Genomic DNA, 27,388 nt, shown 5'->3' on the forward strand with positions numbered 1-27,388 from the left:
TGTGGTTGATCCGTACTTATTAAACAATAGCTGAATAAACTGTTAACTTGTTGAAGGCTTAAACAAGAACAAAATTGTTGCATTTTTTTGAAATAAACATTTTTGAAGTTATTATGACATCATAGGGGACACGACAGCACCAACAATGCTGATATAGTATGCCTGGACTGCATTCATACTACACACATACTGATCAGTGTGTACTGTATCAATGGCTGAGCTGTAGGCACCAAATCGAATGCAGCAGTAGGGACTGAATCAAATGAAGTAGACACTGAATTGAATGCAGTAGGCTGTAAATTGAGTGCAGTAGGCACTGAATCAAATGCAGGAGGTACTGAATTGAATGCAGTAGGCACTGACTCAAATGCAATATACACTGTATCAAATGCAGTATGCACTGAATTAAATGCAGGAGGTACTGAATCAAATGCAGGAGGTACTGAATTAAATACAGTAGGCACTGAATTAAATACAGTAGGCACTGAATCAAATGCAAAAGACACTGTATCAAATGCAGCATGCACTGAATCAAATGCAGGAGGTACTGAATTGAATGCAGTAGGCACTGACTCAAATGCAATAGACACTGTATCAAATGCAGTATGCACTGAATCAAATGCAGGAGGTACTGAATCAAATGCAGGAGGTACTGAATTAAATACAGTAGGCACTGAATTAAATACAGTAGGCACTGAATCAAATGCAAAAGACACTGTATCAAATGCAGTATGCACTGAATCAAATGCAGGAGGTACTGAATTAAATACAGTAGGCACTGAATTAAATACAGTAGGCACTGAATCAAATGCAAAAGACACTATCAAATGCAGTATGCACTGAATCAAATGCAGGAGGTACTGAATTAAATACAGTAGGCACTGAATTAAATACAGTAGGCACTGAATCAAATGCAATAGGCACTGTATCAAATGCAGTAGGCACTGAATCAAATGCAGTAGGCACTGAATCGAATGCAATAGGCACTAAATTGAATGCAGTAGGCACTGAATCGAATGCAGTAGGATCAAATTCTGAAGCCACAAGGCTACTGGAAAACCATTTTAAACACCATGCCAGAGTGGCAACGACTTGTGGCTAAAGTTGCTACAGTTTTGTAACAAGATATAAATTTTTGTTTAAGTATGATTTAGGTAGGAGATTGTAAACTACATGGCTGTGTTTATCCACACTTGCTTGTACGACTGCATTCTTACAGTTTGATCACTTGTGAAATTGCAGCTCTGGCCAGCATCCGTTACTAAACTGTTCACTTAGTGGTTCACTGGTGCGTCAGTGATTTAGGATGTTTAATCTTGCACTTTTTTTTAAAGCCCAGAAATAAGGTATCTTACACTGCACAAGAAGCACATATGAATCCATAGTTTCCTGTCAAGTCATCTGGATCTGTTTCCTGAGGACCAGAACTTGGCTTGTATGTAGTCCTGGCTGACAAGAAAAAAGTTCTAATCTCTAATTTTTTGCTCCGTTTTGTTTTCCAGGTATTTGGCATATGCCATTGTGTTACTGATACTTTAGAGTATGCTAATATTCTCATCATGTAACAAATACAAATACAAACAAATACAGTTCTCAAAGAACAGCATGATGTGTCATTACACACGCTGCCCTTTTTCCATTTTTTTCTGTGATGTTTCTTGTTTTTTTTTTTGTCTGTGTTTCCAAATTTAAATACAATGCACAATGCATTAATATATATATATTAAAAATAATCTAAAATTATTATTACAGTGAGTTTCTCCTATTCTTCCTGGAAGAGCTCCTCTCAAGTTCAATGCTATTTGATCTCCTCAGATGTTCTATAAATTGCAACTCTACACTTTGGTTGAGCCACACAGGGACAGAGACTTGCCCCGTAGCCACTCCAGGATTGTCTTACTTCAGGTCATCGTGCTGAAAGGTGCAAAAATCTGGAGGTCTCTAGAGTAGGTTTTCTTCAAGGACGTTTCTGTTTCTGCCTGCATTTCTGTCTTCTCTCAATCCGAGCCTCTAGCCTCCCTATTGAGAAGCTCTCCTATGGTGTGATGTTGCCACCAGCATGCTTCACAAATTTTTCACTGTCATGGCAGAAATCCAGATTTCTTTGGGTTTCTTTTTCTTGAAAACATTTATCTGGACTCAGGAGATGTTTCTGGAGTCACTGGATTTGACACTGTGTCACTAATTTAAATACAACGAGCCTTATTTATCAAGCAGAACAGAAATCAATTTATTCATAGATTTACACACAAAAAATGCTATTCATGCCAATCAAGCAGAGAAGAATTTTGCATTAAATGGTTTAAAAAAATAAAAACAAATTCAAAAACGTGTAATGTAGTCTGATCCCCATTCCTTCCTCTGACTTTTCTTTTCTTAAATATGCAATAGCGTGTAACAAGATGCCCGAAAAAATTGCAGCGCTGTTTCATTTCCCATTCCGCATTCAACAAGATGAATAAATACTAATGAAACCCACAGGGATCCTGTGCAGCCTTGAAAAGTTTATTAAGGAACACCTGAGCAGTCTACATAAACATTTATTTATTTCTTCGGAGCTGTTTTGCAGGCACATTGTTAAAAAGAGTCATTACTTTTTAATGCGCTCCAATGGGGAACACATAGATACTTGTAAAAGCGAGAATTTTTAAAGAAGAAAGAAAGAAAGAAAGAAAGAAAGAAAGCAACATCAAGTAAAAGATTTTATTAAAAATAAATAAATAAATAAATAAAACTATTAAGTTCTCACTTCGCTTCTGATTAGCCCAAAAATCGTTCTGCATTTGACAGTCTATGTCAAAATATTTCCAAAGGCGACATAATTGCTGACTTGTTTACAGCTGCCAGTGAGGCACAAGGCGAAAAAAAGTGTTCATCCCAACAAACGCATCTCTGTTTTATTTTATCTGATTGAAACTCAAAGTCATAGCCTGAGTCACAGTCTCTTACGTGGCTTTGGTGGAAGTTTAAATGACAAAAAACGCTTTTTTTCCTCCAATTTTTTTTTTTTTTGTCCTGTTTCTTTTATGTTCCATTGTATTACATCTGACAGAAAAGAAAAAAAGTCTACTTCCTTCTTCAGTCCACGTTTTCTATTCTTGTTTTTTTTTCTCTGAGGTTAAAGGCAAGTGCTTGTGAGTCTAGACGCTATTGACAAATACCGTCTCTGACGCTTCTACTAAAAAAAAACCTCTTTCTGTCCCTAACAGTTAAAATGATCCTTACAATGCTTTATGACACAAAAAAAAAACAGGCTCAAATCAGTAATCAGTCAAATTAGGGCAGATTCCTGAGGTAAAAATAATCCCATCCAAATAGGGCTTTAAGCTTAATGTCTTAATGTGGGGAAAAAATAGTGTCAGTGAGTAGAAGATAGTGAATGTAGTGAAGATTGGTAGAATCTCCACACAAAGGAGATTGGCATCTAACGAATGCGAAAAAAAAATAACCCAATTCTAGTATGTTTTAAATTATTCAACAAAATCGAACGTAGTTAGATATAAAAATAGGAATTCCTTTTACAGAATAACAGCAAACTTGCATAAGCTGCTAACTTTTTCAACTTTTTTTCACATCACACATCACATTTGGCTTTGCTGCGGTTTAGTTGAGGAAAAAAAAAAACCCCAACAACAACAACATCTTCAAACTGCTTCCTTTCCCCTACTATAAAAGTGCGGTGCTGCTCCAAACATCGTCTTTAACCGTTTCCCAGCAGGCCCGTGTGCATGTGAGGAAGAAAGGAGAACGACTGGAGGAAAAGTCGCTTCTGAGCTACAAATTAAGTGTTTTTTTTTCCTGTTTCAAACACAACAAGGAAGAAAATCTGCTGCTTCAGAAATGGCTCTGTCAAAACCGCAAAGTCAGAATCGATATTTCAGTGTCATCGAAAATCTACTCGGTTCTACTGCATGTAGGAGATGAAGTGTGAATGATGAGGATGAGCGAAGATCAAATCACATAAATGAAGAATGAGGAATGAAAGGCTTGGGCATGTGCTGGAATAGAGAAATAATCAGTGATCACATGCTGGTGTTTGGTGGACATTTAATATTACGGAACCACAGGGTAGTGAAATAAACTCTGGGTTTAACACAAGCTCAAGGTGTTTTTTGTTCCACAATGTAAAACCCATCAGTAATAAGCAACTTTTTTCCCCATGTCTTGAAAAAGCTAATACTAAGACATCTTAAGTCATGTGATCTCGGTGTAGCCTGTAGCTCTGTACTTCTGGTGATTGTATTTAAGCTTCAAAATTTATAATGGTTATGTACATTTGACATAATCATGAACAAAATGTGTAAGAATTCTAACCTTTTGTTGGTTACAGAGCTGAATTCTGGGTTGTTCGACAAAAACATGTCATCCCTGCCTCGCCTTATTCCTGCATCCTCAGAAAACTTATACACCATATTTTGAACATCACCATAAATAAAACTCAAACACTCACTGAAGGAAGTAAACACTCAAGTGACCTTTTCATCATACTGCCTGGCTGTTTTTTTCAATTGCTTTTTTTTTAATACCATATTACCATACTTCCTCCACATCTGTTTTTCTAGATAACGATTTTGCCAAACGATTTAAAATTGTTTGTCTTTGCCACAATAAACTCACTCTGCATTCGTGTTCTGTTTCAACATACCTTTTCTGACAACTTCAAACAAATCAAAGGTGTTTTTTCTTCCTTTTTTCCTGTTTTCAGGAAGAGTAAAAAACCCTCTACAACTCTGACACTGGAGACTCCTTTTGTAAATGTTCAATCAAAATCAATTAAAAAAAAATCCTCTTTTACAGAAACCATCACTGTATCAGTGATTCATGAGAGAAGCACCGACGTTCCTGCTTAAGAACTTTTTTCTTTAGCCTGAACGATTCTCGTTTCACCTCAGGAACGATTCACCTACACGATTCTCGGTGTACGATCACCGCAACACAGGTCATGTGCTTCATTTGCATATTTCCACGGGGTAAAATCCTAAGCATTTAGTATTACCCAATTAAATTTTCGAATGTTCCATGCTTGCAGAATGGGCTGAGACGTAATTAGCAAAACTCAAAGCTATCATTTACTATTCACACATTAACTAATTCAAAACTGCCGTTATGATCCGTTCATATTCAACACTCCAGAGAGGTGATAATTGAAAAGCTCAGGCTTTTTCAAAAGCTCCAGTTTCACATGAGTATCACAAAAGGCTTGTTTTCATCTCTGTCTCTTCACTAATGCCAATCGTAAATGGAAGAGCGGGTGCCGTTTATTTGACTTTACTTGGGTTTTGCTGGTGGAAAGCTAGTTGGAAAGAATTAGTACTTAAAAAAAAAAAAACAACCGTAAAACTTTATGATTGGTAAATTAATTAGCTCCATTCTGTTGCTTTTTATTTTTGCTGCTCCTCTGTCAAGTTGAAGGGGAAAAAAAATAAGATAATGTAAAATAATTAGCAAGCATGTTTTGCTCCCATTCCAGTGCACAACCTTGGTCTATATAGTCAAATGCTTATGCAAATGATTAGTACATGTGACATGGATTCTGAATAATATCACTGGAGTCTATGTTATAGGCAGGGAAAAAAAAGGTGGCAGTTTGCCAGGATTCATCCACAGCATCAAGCAGTGGGTTTTGCCAAACTGCCACACAACCTAGTAGCACATTTATAATGATACACAGCATATGACTTCCTCATCACAGCATCCTGTAACACGTATATCTTTATGCCAACACCTTTCCCTTAACAATGCTTTAATTCAATCCGCAATGAAATGAGCGACTTCATTCATTTTCTAACCATCTGCTCAGTAGCACCTCTGATATTTACAACACACACACACGCGTAAAAGAGCCGTACCGCTGACAGACCATGATCAACGAGTGAGGAACACTGAAAGTTCAGCCTCGTGGCCACTTTATGGCCCAACTTCCCACCTTTCACACTTTACAGCAATTGTTTACAGCACAAAACGAACGGGGAAGAAACAAGTAAAACCTAAAATTAAAAAATAAATAAATAAAAAATTTAACAGCTATAGACTGACTTCTGGAGCTGGCTGTTAGGTAGAATTACCGACACCGAGCTGAGGAGAAGTGGAGCAAAATGAACACGGTAAATCTGAATCGTCTACACATCATCAAGCCGGTAAAACACTGGTAAGAAATATGAATGCAAAGCACAGGCAAAATGAAATGGCCTCGGATACGGGACATAAATCTTCATGTCAAGTCTTGTTTGCCTCGTTTTTTTTTTCAGCTTATACAGAAACTTGTGCCAGAATCTTTGAAGTGATTGTGCGCTTCCTGACAAACACCAGAGTTTAGGACAAATGTGTGGGATTGGAAATGTTCCCATACAGTCTGAACTGGAAATGTATTTCTTTAGTTATCTTTTGTAAATGAATTGAATGTTTCAAACCACTTCATTATTAGCCAACATATCAAAAACCACAGAAACCTAAAAAAGATCTAAAAAAATTCAGAAACAGGAGAGACATCTTTCTTTTTTTTCCGATTCTACATACCAACTAAAGTTGCTTGCGTTTCTGCTGTACCACTTAACAAGAGAAATACTCTGTACATCGTAGACACTAAAAAAAGATCTTGGAGTAACCAATAATTGTTAACTTAGCCCAATCTGGCAACCTTGTCATTACACTGTAATTGTTCACAGAGATAAGTTCATTTTTAAACAGAAGCTGCATCCCAAACGACGTACTACGCACTTTGCACTCTAGCGTCCAGTGTATAACTAACCGGAAGTAGAAGCTGTTTCCCAGTTGATGGCAAATGACTTCAAACGCACGTAACACGCTGTCACAGAAAATGCTGAACGCTGAAATGTTGAAAAATGAAGTACACAACTTGTGAGGGCTCAGTCTCGTACACCGAAGTATGGTCAGCCATACTGAATTTTTGTTTTTCTCAGCCAGCATCAGCATCCTGCCCCCATCTGCAATGTAAGCAAAGCTGCGAGTGTTGAGCGCCTGAAGTGTCCAACAGTCCACACTTTTTTTCAGGTTCAATAAGTGCATCATCAAGGTTCTTGAACTACAGGTCTTCTTGCTCTTAACACGACTCAAATTATTTACACTACAAAATGGTGTAAAATAGTGCACAAGTATGCAATTTGGAACGCAGCTACAGTATATGTTTTTATATGATATTTTATTTTCTATTTATTTGTTTACTTGCCTCTTATTTGCCCCACATACTATAAAATATTTCCGTCTGCTTTGGAAATGTATGAAAGACATGCCATATTTCTTTATGCATGCTTTAAAAAACGTTGCCCTTTGAATGAAAGATAAAAGCTTTCAAACATTAGAGGGACTTTTTTTTTCTCCCTGATAAGGCTGTGCTAAAATGAAATCTAAAGTGCCGCAGTGGTGAAGTTAAAAGCGATGATTCGCTCCCACACACTTCCTGCTCTAACGCATGTAAATGTGGATGAGGAAAAGAAAAAAGAAAAAGCAGCCCAGAAGTGTTGAGTAGCACCTGTGAAGTGAAGTAATGTAAATTTCTCATTCTGAGAAGTATGTGGGGGGATAAATGGCCCACCTTTACCACCTCCATAGAGAGGGAGAGAGAGAGAGAGAGAGAGAGAGAGAAAGTGAAAGAGAGATAGACAGACAGAAAGAGAGTGAGAGTGGGGGGGCAGAGAGAGAAAGAGAGAGAGAAAGAGAATAAAGGGAAAGTGAAAGAGAGATAGACAGACATACAGAGAGAAACAGAGAGAGTGCGAAAGAGAGATAGACAGACACCGATAGAGAGAGAGGGGGAGAGAGAGAGAGAGCAAAAGAGACATATACTAAGAGAGAGAGAGAGAGAGAGAGACAGAATGAATAAATTCTGATTATTAGCAGGGAAGACAGACATCAGGCTGAAAGTTAAATCTCACTGCAGATGTGCAGCTGCACGTCACTCACTTATTTGTTTGTGCTCAGAGTTCACAGCATGACCCTTCAGATCGCAGCTACTACAACAGGCAGGAGATGAATAACTGGAGATGCTACAACAATGACATGTTTCACATCCAGAAGTAGTTGTCTCTTCTTTAATTATTGATATCTTTCTTCTTCCCTGAGTTATTTATAGATTTCCTGGGGATTTTCCTGAGGTTTTCTCCGTACACTTATTGTTACAACTCTTGGCCCATGATTGGCTATTGTTGTTGTAGACAGAGGAGAGGAATTAGGATTGATGCGAGAGAGAGAGCGAGTGAGAGAGAGAGAGAGAGAATAAAGGGAGAGTGAATGAGAGTGAGTATATACTATTCCTCATCCCAGCACTTATTATTATGATTATGACTATGATTATTATTTTATTTTTTTATTTATTATTATTATTATTATTATTATTATTATTATTATTAGTAGTAGTAGTAGTAGTAGTAGCAGCAGCAACATTCATACGACTACAAACAGGAACAGCAACAACAATAATAATAATGATCATTATTTGAAGCAGTAATACTGGTAAATAGTAATAATGGGAAAAAACATTATTGAAAAAAACACAATAATAATAAATGATGATGATGATGGTGGTGGTGATGGTGATAATTATTATTATCGGTATTACTATTATTATTGTTGTTATGTTTCATTAAATCATTTTAAAATATCTTATTTATTTTTAAAATTGTATTTTTTGCTGATTTTTTTCCCATCTTTGTAAAGCAAAGTGGGAGTGAGGGGAGGGGACTTGGTTATGCTACTGTCCATAGTTCTTAAATAAATAAATAAACAAATAAACAAATAAATAAACAAACAAGCAGACAAAATCAATACTGGAATTGAGGGCAATAAGTGAAATGCAATAAAGAAACAAACATACGAGCAATTCAATTAATGAACAAAATTAATAAGTAAATAAACAACAAAAGCAGCAGATATTGGGGGCATATAGTCATGCATCATTGCAAGAAGTTGACGTTTAATGTAACTGTACAACTCAAAAGTTACAATTACACAATTATTTGTGAAATAAAGTGCTGAAGCCATGATGTTAAAGTTACTTTGAGTTGCTCCCACACTCTGTTCTGCTATAATACATGTTAAAACTGATTTTATTATATAGCATTGTAAATATCTCTGTTACTTGTTCTGGGTTTTTTAGACCATGTTCTCAGTGCTACGATTGTGATCATTAATATTTGGGTATTGGACAACACCATAAGCACTGCACATGCTGAGATCTAATTAAACACACATCACATGATCTGAATTTTCTTCACAATACCTTAGCACAGTTTCTTGACACTAGCATGAGATGTAAAGGCCGTTATTTAATCGCTTGCTGAAGGCATTTCACTTCAAAGTCACCTTAAACCTTCTCCAAAGATGGCTTTAAATTGTTAAATTTTGTCAGGAGTGCTGGAGGCGTACACACCGAGAAAGTGAGCACTGGACCTGAGAGAGGCGGAGTGATAATTGCTTTGATGGACTCAGTAGCGCAGTTTCTCATCAGCGTATGTCTATTTCTAGCCAGGGTTGAAACAACACGCAGTCTCGCCATCCGCCGTAATAAAGGATTCAGTTTTAATTTTCATCCTCTGGAGCGCTTGTTAAAGTTTTTACCGAGTCAATGATATTGCAGAGATGAAAAACGAGTCAAACTCAGCGATGCTGCAGATGTATAAAATCCTCCCGTACAAGGCAAGTTGGGGTCTCTACTGGTTTCGTTTTGCACAATAAAAAAGCCCCAAATTTACACTTGCTCTTTTTTGTGCTAGTTTTATAACTGTGTCGTGTCGCCACATTTACACATACTTGGTGAATTTGTTTATGATTGCATGTCAATGCTGCCAGGAATTGCATGGCGCCGAATATCTCTCCATCATGGCAGGGAAGGGTGAGCTAAAGCTGGCAATATTGGGCACAACAGAAAGCTGCAGTCACTGCGTGAAGTTGGCACAAGGCTCTTAAACTGCGTGCACACGCAGATGGCATTCTAAGTGGTAGAGCACTAGCCTGGATCGCTGACAATGCTTGAAAGCTTTTTCTCTTGCATAAAATACACAAGACACGACTGCCTGAGTGCCATCAATATAGCAGATAATCTGCTGCAGTCCTCAGGGACATTCTTGAGAAGATTCATGCATAATAGTACCTTCACTGAGCAAGGGTGATACTACCTTTTCTGAGATGTATGAAGAGTTTTCCTTTGAGTAACTCCAGACTGAGGTTATGTCCACGATTGCCTTCCATGTGCATCAGGACCCCGGAGTTGTGAAGGGTTTTGAAGTTCATAGTTAGCAGGTCTTTGGGTGATGGACTAGTGACTGCGTCAAGCTTGTAAAGCAAATAGCTGGCTCTGTCGAAGCTGGCCACGTCAGATTCTGCAAAATACAATACACAGGACAAAATATCATACACTGTTTTATTACTCAAAATGGGTATGGTGATGGTAGATGATAAGCAAACAATGTAATCAAAATAAATGACATTTAAGGCAAGTCATTTAGAAATACAATAATTTATAGCTGTTTTATTATTTAATGTAGCTTTAAGGCGCTAGCTTTAAGGAACAGGAGACCAGTAGGACTGACAAACATGTAGGCCACTTCTAACTCACTGGAATTGAGATAAAGACCTCTCTGACTTCACTGGAACTTACACACAAGGCCACTCCCTCTTCACTGGAACTTACACAAAAGGCCATTCCAATTTCACTGGAACTTAGAGATAAGGCCACTCTCAGTTCACTGGAACTCACAAAGACAGAAGCCACACCTCTTTCACTGCTTTCAGTGGAACTGACAGAATAGGCCTCTCCCACATCACTGGAACATATAGGCCACTCCCACTTCATTGGGACTGAGAGAAACAGCACTCCCACTTCACAGGATCAGAGAGAAAGGCCACTCCCACTTCACTGGAATTCACAGGCACAGAGGCCACACCTCTTTCACAGTAACTGACAGAGTGCCATAGAACAGGCCACTCCCACATCACTGGAATTGAGAGACACGCATCTTTCACATGAACCAAGAGAGGCCACACGTATTTCGATGAAAGTGATAGAGAGAACAATCTCACACCCCTGGGACTGACAGAGGCCACCCCTACTTCTTTGGAAGTGACAGACAGAATGACCACACCTCTTTTACTGGAAGAGAGAGAGAGAGAGAGAGAGAGAGAGAGAGAGAGAGAGAGAGAGAGAGAGAGAGAGAGCGACCACTCTCACTTCAGTGGGTTTGAAAGAAACAAATGCTATGTCTCCATCACTGGAACTGAATGAGCCCCACATATGGGTCTGAAGGTTAGGTGTCCACATACTTTTGATTGCACAGTGCATGTATAAATCTTTTATAAGGAAATAATATATAAACATTTGAGGAAGTTAACACATCAGCCCAGTATTCTTGGATTCCTGTTGACAAATATATCCGGAAATCCCAGTGGATCTGATTCCAATAAAGCCAGCGAGGTCACCTGTACTTTACTCCTTCATTTCAAATCACTGTTACACCATTAACCCTTACTCCTAGATGTCACACAGCACGGCTCTTCCTGAATTACAACGGCTCTTCCCGCTTTGAACACGTCAATTATGTAACCAAATGCATCATCCAAAAGTTTCTGAGGCATTCCAGGGCCCTTTAAAAGGTCAGCTAATGGACTGATTCAAAGCATCGATGTGGGGAGCACAGTGTCCGTGGAAGAATAGTTTGCAAAAATAGCAAAGAGGGTGCAAATGAGTCAAGATGAGTAATTGCTCTGCGCCTATATGCTCCTCTTCCTGAAGCGCCTCTGCTGGCTGCAAACTATGGCAAAGGTACGGAAACACATGCAGTCTGTCCTGCAGCACTGAGAAGAGAGAAGGCAATCACATGCTGCATTTGGATACAGCAAAACATAAATTAGCCACATGAGCCGGACTCAGATTTAAATATGCTCCAGCTGCTCTTACTTTTGAGATAAGAAATCCAATATTCAGAAATTTAGCAACATGAACGAGTTCATGTTTAGAAGACTTATTCTGTCATGGGACTTTGCAAGCAGTGTATTTAAATTTTACTGTGGCAGAGAAAATTACCTTCCACATCAGGGGAATTTCTGTGGTATTTGGCATCCTGCGTATGTGTGTGTTTGTGTAACACCTACAGCGACAATTCAAATACAGAATGCGGATATTTTTCTCTTAACTAGCTCTGCTGATACTTATTATTGAAGAATACATTATTTAATGCAGGGGCAATTTTAGCTTTGAGAAATCCTTGTATGAAATCTCTTTACATACACACACACCATTACTTCAAGTTTTGTTTTTTGTTTTTTTTAATTGAGGATGTGCTATACATTTTTAAGCTAATGGTGGAACTATATACCTAAACGCGTATGGCTTCTCACCAGCTGATGTAGAGCTCTGCATTATTACCCATATTTCTTTCAGGCATTTATAAATCACACTGGTGCACAACACTACACTGCAAATTCTTACACACAAAAAAGATGACACTATGTCCCGGTTTATGGCAGGTTGTTATGTTGTTTCTCTAGAGAGAGGGGAAAAAATAGACAGCAAGATGGTCCTTTTTGCTTCATATACAAGTATGTTTTACTTTCCAAGGTGGGGATATACTGTTTTCTGGAGGTGTAAAGAAGCCCAGAGGAAGGCATGCACACAGAAGGTAGCTTGGGATCACACCAGGGTCCCTGGAGAAGTGAGACAGCAATGCTACCACCACCATGCAACCCCTTATACAAGCACTGCACATTGGAATTCTTGTCTTTGCATATCCTAGCGTGTTCAAGAGTGGACTAATCATTACATCCACTAGAAATCAACTGGCAAGTGACAGCTCCACTATTCTGCCCAGTACCACGTTTTGGTTGCCCAAAATCTGAAAAACTCACTACCCATCCATCCATTTCCTGTACCTCATCCTACACAGGTTGACATGGAATCTGGAACCTATACCAAGGAACTCAGGGCACAAGGCAGGGACACTCTGGATGGGGTATGAAGCCTTAGAAGGGCACAATCACATACAAGGGCAATTTTATTTCCTGCAGAGCACCTGGAGGAAACCCCCAAAGCAGGGGGAGAACACACAAACTCCATGCACACAGGTAGGAACTGAACCCCCAAACCTGGAGGTGCGAGGTTCTGTCAAACTGGTAGATCACTTCTGCCAACTACTAATGCAACATTTTAGACAAGTTGATTTACAAAAAATAACCCAACATTAAGGCAGTTAGGAATCCTTAAAAACTGCTCAAAAAGTACAGAAGCTGGGAAACACATTACTATCAAAGATGGTCTACCAGCTTGACCAGCTTAGATGGCCTGACTTTGGTAACTTATAACTGGTCAGACCAAGCTAGATTTGTGAGCAGGGTATTGTAAAAGGTGTACCAACTGAACAACGACTACACTTTTCAAAGAAATCACCACTTCTTGCTAGCCTGGCTTAACAGAATTTCTGCAGATGTTCTTACGATGACTGGTGTTTACACCCTGAGAGCCCTTAAATATAATTCAAGGGTAGTCGAGTTAGCTTAGCTGTCCATACTAATCAAATAAAAATAGTTCTTATTAGAGGACCTCTGGCTAAAATCACGAGAGCTGATCCATACTTGGCACGTTTCTGCATCATAGGGATTATGGTTAAATGCATCCGGGTCATCCTTACTGTATTGGCAGCCGTATGCCTCCAGTCGTAACCCGACTCTTCCATTAGGATTCCAAAGCAGAGGCAGCAGACGGAGAAACTGGGTGAACACCGGCTGCTGGAGCTTGTAGGACACTACGCTGTCTGCGTTCGTGTTCCCAAAGAATACCTATGAAACACAGGATAAGGGAGAAATATTGAATATTAATCTTAAAAAACTGAAATCACGTCATGCTGACAGACGTGTTGTTATGATGTATGAACAAAGACTGGACTCTAGAAGCATGAACATTACCGTGACTCACGTATGCAAATGTTTTCAGTATTTACAATATCATGATTAACACTAAATGTCTATAAATATCATAATAATAATCACTGTACTGCCTGTAATGTAACTGACATTTGTAACTGTATTGCTCAGTCAAAGCCACAGATCTGTTTACTTGAACTGTCATTCAGTCATCAGATTTCCTTTGCTGAAAATGTAATGCTACTGTACATTCAAAAGAACAAAGTGGATTTTAGGATTTTGAGGTGCCAATATTATCGAGTGTAGTGAATCATGGTAAATTGTCAATCTAATGGTTGTACAATTTTTGCCAGTGGTTTTTTTTTCTTTTTCTTTTATTATAAAACCCAAACATTGAGTACGAAAAAAAAATCTGTAGCAAAATGCAATGATATTTCAGTTACATTATATTTTAATATATAATGTTGTGTTATTTTAAGTTAGGTTATGTTATTTTACATGACTGTATGGTCACCTTACATTTGGTTACATCATGTTACGGTACATCACATCCAGCCACAAGTCGTTCCATTTGATGTTCCAACATTATGTTAAATAATGTTAAGCTATGTTATGTCATCTCATGCCAAGACATATTAGGTCATGCCATGTTGTGTTCAATTATGTCATGTCATCTCATGCCACATCATGTTAGATTAGGTCATATCATTTTATGTTATCTCATGCCACGTCATGTTAGGTAAGGTCATATCATTATTAGGTTACTATAATGATAGTTATCAAAACCATGATATCTGATGACATCCCAACAAAGTCAATCAAGCACCATCATAAAGTATAATTAAGTCCATGATGAAGTCGTATCCTAAAGAGTGTAAAGAAATGTAAAAAAAAAAAAAAAATAAAGTAAAAAAAATAAAATAAAATATTTTAATCTTTTTCCTAACACTATCTAGTTTCAATTCTCATTTTTCCATCAGCTAAACCTTAACTAAAATGAAAAATGGGAGTTAATGTAAGTAATTTCAATACGTTATTGACATGCCACTGAAGACCCTGTATATCACACTGAAATATTAAAATGAGTAAGACTAAGGGCCAGAGGTAATGAGTTTTTTTCCCTCCCAATTTCAGGCATAATTAGACTGCATTCTGTGAGAACGCAGAGATGGAAAGTGCGACTCATTTTATATTCTGTTTGATGCACCAAACCCAGGTGTAAATTAGCACCTTGTGTGTTGTACAGAGCTTTATAAGCAGTGTTGGCTTGTGTGTGAGTAGTTTTCCTGCAGAACTTTAAAATGGCAGAGCAAATTTGTAGAGGTTTTAAAGATAATTTAAATTTGTGAAACTGTATTTATGTGTAATAATATGAAACTGTTTTAGGACCTTTGCTTGTCACTTTGACTGATTTTTTCATGAAGATCTGACCCTGGTCAAGAGAACACACATTAATTTCCTTACATCTAACAAAGAAATTCTACACAACAGAAGATCCTGATTTTTTTTCTAAATGTCAAATAAGATAGCCATGTATTTTTTTTTTTTTAAATTTGCAATCAAACTGTATTAGTCACATTAATGACTTTGTTCTGACACACTATCCATCTATCCATTGTCTATACCCGTTTTATTCCTAATTAGGGTCACGGGGATCTGCTGGGGCCTATCCCAGCACACATTGGGCGAAAGGCAGGGGTACACCCTGGACAGGTTGCCAGTCCATCACAGGGCTCTGACACACTAGTCTTTATTAAATAAGAATGTAATTTATACAACTTTATCTTCATTCCTGAACATGCATTTAGTCTTTAGTAGACTAAATTAGTATGCATTTAGTAGAGATTTGGTGTAGATTGCACAATTCCTTAATAATTTAAACATTAATTTCAGACCCGTTTTGCAGGTAAACGCACATCTGGTTCTAAGAGTAAAGAAAAATCCAAACTAGCAGCCAGGAATGAACATTGATGCCTACTGAATATAATGTCTTGTAGCCCAAAGCTGGTGCCTTTGCCCTTGATGGGAACGTACACAGTGGAAATCTGAAAGCACCGCCAGAAATCAATAAGAGCTACACTACTTGGCTGCGCGTTTCCACTATGAACGGTGGCCCGCGCATCCCTAATCACCTGTTGTATTAAAGGAAATCAATACAGGCCAACTCAACTCAGCAAAAAAACTACCTGCTGACACTTGCCAGCTACAGGCTCGGTGGCCATTTACAGAGAGGAAGTTCATGTGCGAAACTTTAATTTGTTTCTGGTGCTACTTGAATTTAGTGCCAATGTGACTTTCCTAAAACAGATTAATTCTAGGCTAAGTAGCATTTTCAGTGCCTTTGAAGGGATCAGGCCTCTGGTGAATCGGAGCGTAAAGCCGAGCAAATTGCGCACTTTCCTGCCCATGAAGCCCAAGAAGGAGCATCTCATTTGCTTTAAAGTGCTCTTCTGAAATGTGCCAGGAGCCAAGGTGCAAATCCTTGTAGCATTAGCCGTGACATGCTTTCTCCTCATAGAAGAGACACACAAGGGAAAAGCTCTTCCTAAGCTCAAGGCTCCTCTTCATTTAAACTGAGAACATGAGTTATCGCTCTCAAGGCAGCACCAGAGTCTCTTCTGATTGACAGCAAAAAGTAGGCTCGGTTAAACACGTGCCTGGAGAATACGTACAAACTCTGCCCACTTAAGCCCAGGTGCACCGATCAGCTTTTTTTTCACCGTGTAACTACAGGATCAAGATGAGATTTAAAACTATGATTGGCCTCGTGTAATTTAATGGCAGAACGAACTGTAACTGCTGTACGACCGGAGCAACCCACCAACAGCTGTAATCAAAATAAACCCAGAAAAAGAAAAACAAACAAACTGTTATTTTCTGCCTTTAACTGTTATTTTAAAGACCCACATTATACCACTACTTTTAACCCTGTGCTTTGCTAGAAAAACATATCCATCTTTAGTGACTACATACAGCAATGTGGAAAGCTCAGGATATAACCACTTACCCCACTGCTGTCCTCTTGCCGGTATTGTCTCCAGTTATGGCCTGTGTCGCTGAACATGAGGAGATAGTGAGTCACCCAGTCGGAGCTGCCGTATCTGCCCTGGGTAGCGACTCCTGTGACCTCCGTCCTCTCGCCAAGATTGATCTCCAACCACTGATGATTAATGGAGTCGACCGGTGACCATCCACCTGCCCCTGTTGGAAAAATAGGGATTGCTTAGCTTGCTAAAGATAAATATAACCACAAGCCTATTAAAAAACAACCGCAATAAACCATTTTGCTTGTGTATAAAGGAGCTACAGGAGCATATATATAAATAACGTAAATATACATAAAATATACATAAATAGATGGCAGTATATGAGGGTTGATTAGTTGCTGTTAATAATAATTTTCAAGCATATTATTTTGAGACTGAACCGAGCGCAAAGGCACCATCAATGGTTGTGACACTGTATAACGACACAAAGCTGGGGCTGATTACCTCCCAGCCCAGAGTGTAGATTTATGCAGCCTATCAATGCCAGTCATGACAGTCAGTGACATGGTTAATAAACACAAACAAGATGGACTATTTACTCTATCATCCCCCCCCCCCCCCCCAAATCGCTTTGAAACATGAGAAACTTAAAGTAGATAGATGAATCACAATTGGCTATTCAAATACAAACAACACACAAGGGCATAGGACAGAACTGCAGTTTTATTTTTTAGGATTTAAGAAAAAGTTAAAACATTATTGAAAACTCATTAAAGAAGTGTCCTTGTGTAAGTTTCCCCCTACATTATTCTATTTCTAAGACCGTGAGGTATTGATGGATATTAGATTTTAGCGCTCCCATCTAATATCACAGCCAGCCATCACAGATTTATACTGCTAATAACGAGGTGAACAATTGTATTGCTATAAAAATTAAATACTTCCATTGCTAAGCTTTGAACAGAATATTAAACACACACAGAAATAGTCCACGTCCAGTGCGGTCCTTGGCAAAAAACTAAGGATTCTGAAGATTCATCTTGTTTCATGACTCTCATCCAGAGAGTAAGAACGCACTGAGAGAAGCTGAACAGATTGCATTAGGCGCAGTTCGTATCTTACGGCGATCTATCAGGGGATGGTGTTGAGAGGAAACAATTTTCCCCAGCTCCCCCTAGGCATTTTGTCAGAAAATTGTGAAGCAGTCTTTTAACAGATGATTAAGAAGCAGCACGATTAAGATTTAATCAACATATTTCATTAAGACGCAAGCTGTTATGCAGTCATCATGTGCAGGGTTATTATTCACCTCTGGTGTATATTTGTGTACATGCAGATAAATGTAGCATTTCATAAAAGATGAAATATGAAATGTGACAGTATGATGAAATATAGTCTTCCCCATCAGAACGATTTCACTGTGTGCATTTTAAAGTGAGTTCAGTTCCCTCAGTGTTCATTGTCTAACAGGTTTTCCTTCACTGAGCTTCATTGGTATTCTAAATCCATCAAGGCTCAGTGTATTAAGAGAGTCCATTTCCCTATAGGACTTTTTTAAATCCTGCCCCGAAAGGGACAGGCTTCTACAGACCTGCTGATTTCAACACTCCAGAGTGTCCCATTCACACCCGCTGTCAGTTAATAGTATAATAGAACTGGGATCTGCAGAAGTAAAAGGCTTCATTGTGGCATAGGGATGTGCTGATAATTGCTTAACAAACACTAATGTTTACATCTTACATTAGCACACATGGTATTGTGTTGTGATATTGCCACTGTGGACATATAATGCCTTCACCATTCCGGTCACTATTCCATTCGAAGTAGGGAGCGATGTTGGGTAGCATTTGCCCGAGATCGGATTCACAATACTGAATACAAGAATTTGGCTGAATTTGAAAAAAAGATTTCATTCAGATACAAGCGAAAGTTTCCTCGTCTCACAGACTATTTTCCAATTCTGTGTTTTTTCTGATACTTCAATATAGACAGTGTAATAAACTTGCCAGCAAATGTCAATCAAGTAGTTACCAAGTTTTAAATCTCTCTTGTAAATAGGACCTCATCCATTTTATCATCTCATGACATCAATGCATGAACAATGAAAAGAACAGCACGTTACACATGCTATGATTTCTTTACCAGAAGAGAGTCGAGCATAAATACCACAGGGGAGAACATAATCACACAGTACATCTTGCCTCCTAAATTATGCTGAAATGAAGAGAAGCTGGCAAGCTCAGATGGGATGAGTGTTGAAATGTAAGGAGCTGAAACTCTTCCACAGTATCCAGAGTAGGCCAAAGAAGTAGCACATTAGAAACTGAGAGACAGATGGATCGAGAAGAGTCAATCTGACCATCTGGGGAAAGCGTTGGCATGTTCCCATGTGCTCTTTTTTTAGACCCAAGTCCATTTATGCAGAAGGTTTAATACCTTCAAAGAACCTTTAATACCTCAAACACTCTTGACCAATTCCACCGACTTTTTGAAACACTCTTGACCAATCACAACCCCTTCCACAAACACTGTTGACCAATTCTACCTCCTTCATCAAACACTCTTGACCATCAATTTTTTGAGACACTTGAGAAATTCCACCTACTTCCTCAGACACTTTTGACCAATACCGGATACTTCCACAGACATTTATTGACCAATCCATCCTCCTTCCTCAGGCACTCTTGACCAATCCCAGACACTTACACAGACTTATGTCCAATTCCAACGATTTACACAGACACTCTTAACCAATCACACCGGCTACTGAAGACACTCTTAACCACCCCCCCTCCTATGTACTCATGAAGCAATCCAACCAGCTTTCATAGACACCATCAATCCCAGCTACATCCAAAGATATTCATGATTAATTCCTCTTACTTTTGCACACACTCTTGACCAGACTAACCCACCTAAACATGCTTGACCAATCCCATCAATCTCTGAGGACGTGGGCGAGATGCCCTTGACTAATCCCACCCATCTGTTAGAAACACTGCTAAATAATTTAAACGGTTTAATTTCCCATTCCAGTAATTATATTTTGCTGTAATCACTGTACAGTTTCCATGTAGTGACTGAATAGTTTCTAGTAATTAACTAATAATATGCTGTAATATGAATAAGTAAATAACAAGCTAAGGTTGTGTATTTTCCACATCAGAAAAGGAAAGTACTATAACGAAAATGATTTAAACTATATTACCAGTTACTATGACCACAGGTGAGTTTCTTTAACCAGAAATGCACTGAAGATAGTAGCTAATTTGAGCTGATCTATCATTGAAACGGTTAAAACATGCAAGCCCTGACAAGTCCATTAATCACATAGTTGATTTGCATATGGCACAGACCTCAATGCCGTGATCTCCGGCATAATACCATCCCTTATCAGGATGCAGTGCTCATTCACAGTTCACTGTTTATACTGGTTAGATATATTTATGGTGGAATAACAAGGCTGTTTTGGCATTTAGGACAGCACCGAAAGGCCAATCGTAATACTTTGCTCACAGATGCTGCCGCTGACACTGAAACGAGGGGGGGAGCAAACACATTGACCTTTGCTCATTATTGAGAGACGAGTAGATAGTGAAAAAAGGAGGGGGGAGACACAGGAGTTACAGAAGAGTAAACAGAAATGCAGAGCCTTGGGCTTTTAAAATTCAGCATCAGCATCCTAACTAGAGAAAGTGCAGTCACCCTCATCTTAGAACCTGACAATGAATTCTGCCTCATATTCAAGAGGATCTGTACTCTTACATACTGTAGGATCTAATTTTCATACAGATGGTTGCTCCCAATTTTGTCCACAATCTGGAATCTGTTCACATATTCACACATCTCTTTGCATTTTTCAACTCATAACTTACTACCACTGACAACTTGATGCAGTGTCCACATCCACAAAAGCCAGTCATTCCTGAAGACACTTTTGGCCAATCCAAGGGCATGGTAGCTTAGCGATTAGTATGTTTACCTCAATACTTGCCTCCGACTGTGTGTGCACGGTACTCCGGTTTCCTCCTCCTGTCTAATGCGATGCATTTGAGACTTACTGGCATCTCTACATTCATAGTCTATAGTGCGTGAATGGGTATGTGCAATGTGTTGGAACCCTGACCAGGGTTTCCCTCACCTTGTGCTCTCGGGATAGGCTCCAAACCCCCTGCAATCCTGAGTAGGATAAGCAGTACAGATATGACTTGGACATGCATTGGTCACACCCAGTTACTTCATACTCCAAAAAGACTGTCCAGCTGAGCCTTAATATTTAGCAAATATCTGCTTATATTTATATATATCATATTTATACACTACATTCCCATTAAGTGCCCACTTGACTGATATTGCAATCAACCAACCAACTACAGACCTTTAAATAACCCACCTAGATATTGTTTCAAACTCTATTGTGGTATAACTCATGGAACCTTGTGGTTTCCAGAGACTGAGGTTTGATTTAGGTAGAGGTTAGATTTACAGACTGCATGTGATGTAATGGCATGGGTAACAATTGCAATGGTGCAATACAGAGGCCAGATTTGACTTCTGGGTATTTTCTATAGACAAAAACATGAACCCACATCATCTACAACTAACAGACTATAGAATATATGCAACGTTCATATTTTTTTGCTGTAAATGTGCCGTTACTTAAGTATATGAATTATGTATGCAAGTTATAATATACAAGTTATATATATTATGTTGCAAAATATTGCAATGAATTGTTCTGTAAAGCGCTATACAAATAAAATTCAATTGAATTGAAAAAAGTGAATCATTTTTTCTATTATTAAGAGATTGTGTGATTGTATCCTGATGATTCTAAGCATGGCATTTCTCTCTGTATTTTTCTCCTTTATTCTTGATTTTTTTTTTTCCTCTATCTTTTTCGACTCCAAAACTGTCAGTCATTTTCATTAAAGAAGAATTACTTCAGCAGTCCTTAAAATTACAGCAGCCCGATTGCAATTAAGGTGCAATAACTGCATTGAAAATGAGCTTCATTATTTCTCAGCTAAAAAGTATAATAAACTCTTGGCTTTTGCGGTATCTTTCTCTGAACAGAGTGGTCAGAAGCTGCTCCAGCGGGTGAGCAAAGCAATTAGGGTTAATAACGGGTCGTGGATGAGGGCAGCTGAGCGGTGGTCTCATAGCCCTTTCGTCATCCATGTTGCCATATTTTGTCACCTGATCCCACACACGCAAACCAGCAGTGACATTTAATCTCTAAGCTGGTGAGAAATGGACAAAGATCAATTTGTGGCGGCAAATCACCCGACCCGGTGGCCCATGTCGGCCCACTTTGGAGGGGACTTGATAAATGTGTGGGGACATCTTATTCGGAAAAGCATCAAGTAAAAGATCTGAGGGAATTGCAGTCATCTTAAAAATATTTTGCTCATGTTAACAAGCATTGGTATATTAAGTGAAATTTCACAAGAATTTCAATTAAAAAAGAAAGAAAGAAAGAAAGAAAGAAAGAAAGAGAAAAAGAAAGAAAGAAAGAAGGAAAGAAAGAAAGAAAGAAAGAAAGAAAGAGATAAAAAGAAAATCGTTTTTGGTTATTGCCCTTTTACAGAAGCTGGTAAATCATCCTTGACGAAAGCCTGGCATGGCAAACAGCATTCTCATAAAGTGCAGATGTGTTTCTAATGAACTGCCCGTGCTCTCATCAATAATTTACCACTTTTCCACCTGCACAAGCTTAAGACCAGAAAAGAGGAATTCTGTAATACTACAGAAGAATTTTTAGCACTGTAATGTCTGTGTCTTCACACTGGGTTAAGGGGAATGTATTGGGTTAAAACTTTAGCATTTAATAAAGAATGCCTTTTTTTCTGTCTATTAAAAGTACAGTAATAGACAGGAAGCCACTCTGAGGTTGATGTATAACATAGGAAACCCTGACGCTAAAATCCCAGAAGATAAAATACCCTGTGACAAATGAATATTTGATCTGCTAGTTGGAAGAGCCATTAATGCAAAGGAGAGCTTGATTGCTGGAGGTGTTACGCTAAAGAAATGATGGTCACAGTGAGTCACTGTGATTTTCCTTATGATGTTAACGAATGTAAATTCAGCTAATGACTAAATACAGCTAAGGGCTGAACAGCGGTGCAGCAGGAATCTCGGCTGCCTCACGGCTCCAGGCTCTCCGGGTCGATCCTGAGCTATCGATGTGGCAGGTCAATTGGCAACTCTAAAGTGCCCCTAGGTGTGAATGTGGTGTTTACGGACTGCCGTTCCATTCGGATTGCACTCACGCCTCACATGCAGTGTTCCCAGGAGAGGCTCTAGATCTACCATGACCCTGACCAGGATAAAGCGCTTAGCAATGACAGGGAAAATGGCTTATAGTCTGACCCTACTCTGCTGTCAATCCTTACACTTCTTGGAGCTGTCTTTCAGACCAAGTTAAGTGCAAACCTTGGCATATCTTTTAAATGTGGGGGAAAATGCTGTTGAATCCTGCAACAAGACAGCAATCTAAAATGAGATGTAAATCTTTTAGGAGATATGAACAAGGCTGGAGTGTGATATAAAGAAAAAGGTTTGGTTCACATTATTAAATTAAGAAAAAAAAACCTATATATTTTCATTAATATATTTTATTCATTGTTCAAATAATAATCAATATAAAAATGTGCTAAAAAAACATATGTGACATTTTGTCAAAAGGGCTTCCAACTTTTGCAGTCATCAGCAATGATACCTTTGGGACAATTTTTTTGTTTCTGGTCAGTTTCTGGTTATTCTACAAATAAATTTTCTTCACTGCACCTTTATTTTATTTTATTTATTTATTTTTTTCTTAGACAATTACGCTCAGTGGAATTAAGCAGCATGGGCAGACAGAACACTAGATTATGGAGTAGACCTAATTCAGAACAATTATCTCTACAGGGGACACGAAAAAAAGGGAAAAAAGAGAGAGAGATTCTAATTAGAAGATCATTTCACTTCAAAATCTAATCTTTTTGCACAGTCTGTTTTCATATTTCAGACACCTCAGTGTCATATAGTGACTATTACATGGCATAGATATAATCCTTTAAAATGTTAAACAGCATTTGCCATTAGCCATGTCTAAGTGGACAGGGAAGGCCATGATGCCAGGGTTTAAATGAAAGACTCCTGTCTCATTCAGCACAACTGGAAGAGAAGAAAGAAAAGAAGAAGAAGAAGAAGTCTATAGTTACCGCGAGTTGTTGGTCTGAAACTCTAAGGACGTCCCTCCAAATATGATGAAAGGACAAGATGAAAACTTATTGAAAATTAAAGTAACATTAAAGAAGCTGCAGGAATATTTGGCAAGTCCTGGTGACAACAATCCCTTGTATGGGCTACGGGTAAAAGGTGGCTAGATGGAAGCCGACCTAAATCACTCCAAACCATTTGAATAATTGCATAATTTGAATCACCATGAGAATAATTCTTAAAGATGGTACAAAGACAAGACAGCTTATTACCTAAAGCTTTGCAAACACAGTAAAACATATTGTTGGAAGCATCATGCTATGGAGCTGCTTCTCTTCAGCTAGGACTGGGGGTCTAGTCAAGATAGAGGGAAAAATGGATAGCTCCAAATACCAATCGTCTTTGGCAAAAATGTGTGGGCTTCTGTTAGGCGAAGGAAATGAGGATGGAGAAAACCTTCCAGCTTGACAACAACCAGTCCAATCCAAGTTAACAAAGAAACAACTTTAGAAGAAGAAGATAATCAGAAATCTGTGGAATGACTTAAAGAAGGTTGTGTGTGCATAATATCCTGTCAGAATTTAATAGATCTGGAGCATTTTTGCAAGAAAGTGTGTCATAAAAGTTGCCAAGTTAAGTTAACCAGGAATTGCTAGTTTTTCTGCCTGTTTTTTTTACTTGGTTGTTCAGATTAGATTAGAGGGGGAAAAGATCTTATTTCTCATAGTTGATTTCTCATCATTTCATAGCTGATTTCTCATTTCTTACATAACAAAAGATGACAATATCAACATGTCAACGTTTTTAATAATATTTTTTAATATTAATATTTATCGTGAGCTGTAGATTCTGTGACACATCCGCCATACATGTCCCATGCACTAGTTGTTATAAAAACACTAGTTATTAGGACGCACATAAACAAACCTAGCATTTAAATTCCGAGCTCCTGTCAGACCAATCAGAAGTTTAATGACTTTTTAAATGACTTGGATAACTGCAAGCCTTCACACACACCTAAAATCCTGTGAAAAAACCTAAAAAACGGCAACAGGTGCATTTTTGATGGATTGTTTTTATTTGTAAAATATCCTCCAGCATTGTCTCTTTGAACAAAACCTCTACAAACAAACTAAAACATTTGTTTGTCTGGATTTATGGTAAAACAAAAAGCAAATAAACTTTATGGTAATCGTGTACGCCTTGATCAGCTTCAGGTTCAGTAATCAGGGCACTGATCAGAGAGTCAGATATTTTAAGTCCAGTGCACCAAAATGTTTGTTCCCTAAAAAAATCCCACAATGCACCGCAAAAACATCTGGACGTTATATATCATTTAAAACCTGTGATGAAAATTTTTACAAATTTGCATGACTAGAAGTTGGTGGTGAGTAGACAAAATATTATAGGGACAGAACTGCAATGGAGTCCACATGGCAGGACTCAAGGCTGAGACTCAGGGCTACCTGGATCAGAAGATGATCACGCGTTCAATGTAGCCAATGATTGACAATGTTTAATTCTGGTGATAAACAGTCAATATAAAAAAATGATTCCTTTTCCTGTTTGCATGGAGAGCGCTGGGTCCTGTTGCGCTACAGCACAAATAAACTGTAACCTTTTTTTGCCTACCAGCGTGCTATTTTCTCAAAACTTCCACTACAACCCCCCCAAAATGGCAGACAAAACTAGTCACAGCTAACTTCTCAGCTACAAATCTAAGCAGCTTGTTTTTATTGTTGTAGCTATCGTTTTTCTTGCTATCATTACATCATACAATAAGATAGACAAACATGAATGAATCTCAATAGCATTTTTAATAGCATCAACATTATTTTTTACATAAAATTTTTTTTAATCTCTTCCTCTTTTTATGTTTTGTTTGTTTTTGGCTCTTGCATAGAGACACCACCTCAAATGTCAAGGCTCCACCTAATCAAACGGTTCCTGATGTTTTCCACCCGACTGCTCAAGTGAGAAAGCAAATAAAGCGCTTGGTAGTCTAACTGTAGGACGAAAGCACCATTATTACACAGGTAGATAATGAGAGGCCTGACGACGGCGGTAATAACTCTAAGCAGGCCTGCGGAATTACGACAAGGGGCCATAATGAGAGCAGGTTTGCTTATTTATCCTGCAGATAAATCCGAGTTTACTAGCACAGGCTGGTATTTAAAATGAAGCAATCATGTGCAGTCTTCTCCTGAGTCAATATTTGTTTTTTAAGGCAGAATTTGAGTAATTACTCAGTTCTGATTGGTCAGAAGATTTTTTTATGTAACTGCTTCACTGAAAGTGCTCCAAATGCCAGGTTTACGGAAGGGATGATCCACGGCTAGGTGTGCGTTACACAACATTACTGCATGATGTGGTAAAGATCCACTTGACACGAAGCGGGGGATGGTTGCTGCCGTGTAATGCACATCTATCTGTGGATTATTCCTGCTTGTACCATGGTCGCTTGCCAGCACTGACAAGTAACAAATCTGTTATTGATGTTTGCAGGGCAAAATGTGACTGAAAGGATAAAAATAACTGTTCATTTGCGTTAGTTATTTTATATATGGGTCGTTAGATCTAGAATTCTGCCTGCTCTAAATCATATACAGAGATAAATGAATTAGAGAGAGAAGAAAGAAAGAGAGAGAAAGAGTTTGAGAGAGAGACAAAGAGAGAGAGAGGTGAGATAAAATTACATCAGAAAATATTTACAATAGCTTCCCCACTCTGTATGAAACTGTAACCGTACACTTGTTTATAGTCAGCAGTTTATACACACACCTTCCAGACAATCAGAATCAAGTATTCAGACAGGACATGGTATATTATTAATGTATATTAGTGTGCTCTACTTTTATCTTGCAGAAATGGATTTTTAAAAATGTGTGTATTTGTTGAGATTTTTGTTTAGTCTCTAGTGTCTGTGCTTTTGGAACAATCCCAGGTTAAGCTGTACATTTCAGGTTCCTGACATGGGATAGTCTTCATGATAGAGAGCTTTAGCAACAGTACAGGACATGACATTCTTTGATAAATAAATAAATTTATTACACACATATAAAAATTGTTGCCATCTGGTGCAGTAGGATAGGAATATAAAACTTTCTGGAAAACTTGTTACCCTGTCCTTGATTATTTTCCTAAATCAGCATGCCCTGTCACTCCTGTGTCTGCATGGGTTTCCTCCTGGTTCTCCAATTTCCTTCCTACCTCATCGAGTGTGTGCATGGAGGCACGGGTATAAAAAACAGATAGATAGATTAGAGTGGTATGTGCATTAGATCTCATTCTTGCTGTCACTGTCACTATGATTACAGAGAAACAGA

General features: G+C 38.4%; 1 protein-coding gene across 3 annotated transcripts in view; it reads right to left on the bottom strand.

Annotated features, from left to right (window-relative positions):
* Nucleotides 1-27,388, bottom strand: part of cntnap3 (contactin associated protein family member 3) — a 121,934-nt gene that overhangs the window by 66,860 nt on the left and 27,686 nt on the right. For 2 of the 3 annotated variants that reach the window (XM_058412696.1, XM_058412695.1), the window contains exons 3-5: nucleotides 16,874-17,067; nucleotides 13,635-13,782; nucleotides 10,131-10,334 (exon numbers count right to left, since the gene is read on the bottom strand). In XM_058412696.1, coding sequence (XP_058268679.1) covers nucleotides 10,131-10,334; nucleotides 13,635-13,782; nucleotides 16,874-17,067 — 546 coding nt within the window. Of the gene's footprint in view, nucleotides 1-10,130; nucleotides 10,335-13,634; nucleotides 13,783-16,873; nucleotides 17,068-27,388 lie in introns of those variants that run through there. The other variant, XM_058412697.1, reaches the window with a different exon arrangement.

Source organism: Hemibagrus wyckioides, linkage group LG16, assembly GCF_019097595.1.
Source record: "Hemibagrus wyckioides isolate EC202008001 linkage group LG16, SWU_Hwy_1.0, whole genome shotgun sequence".
Lineage (NCBI taxonomy): Eukaryota > Metazoa > Chordata > Actinopteri > Siluriformes > Bagridae > Hemibagrus > Hemibagrus wyckioides.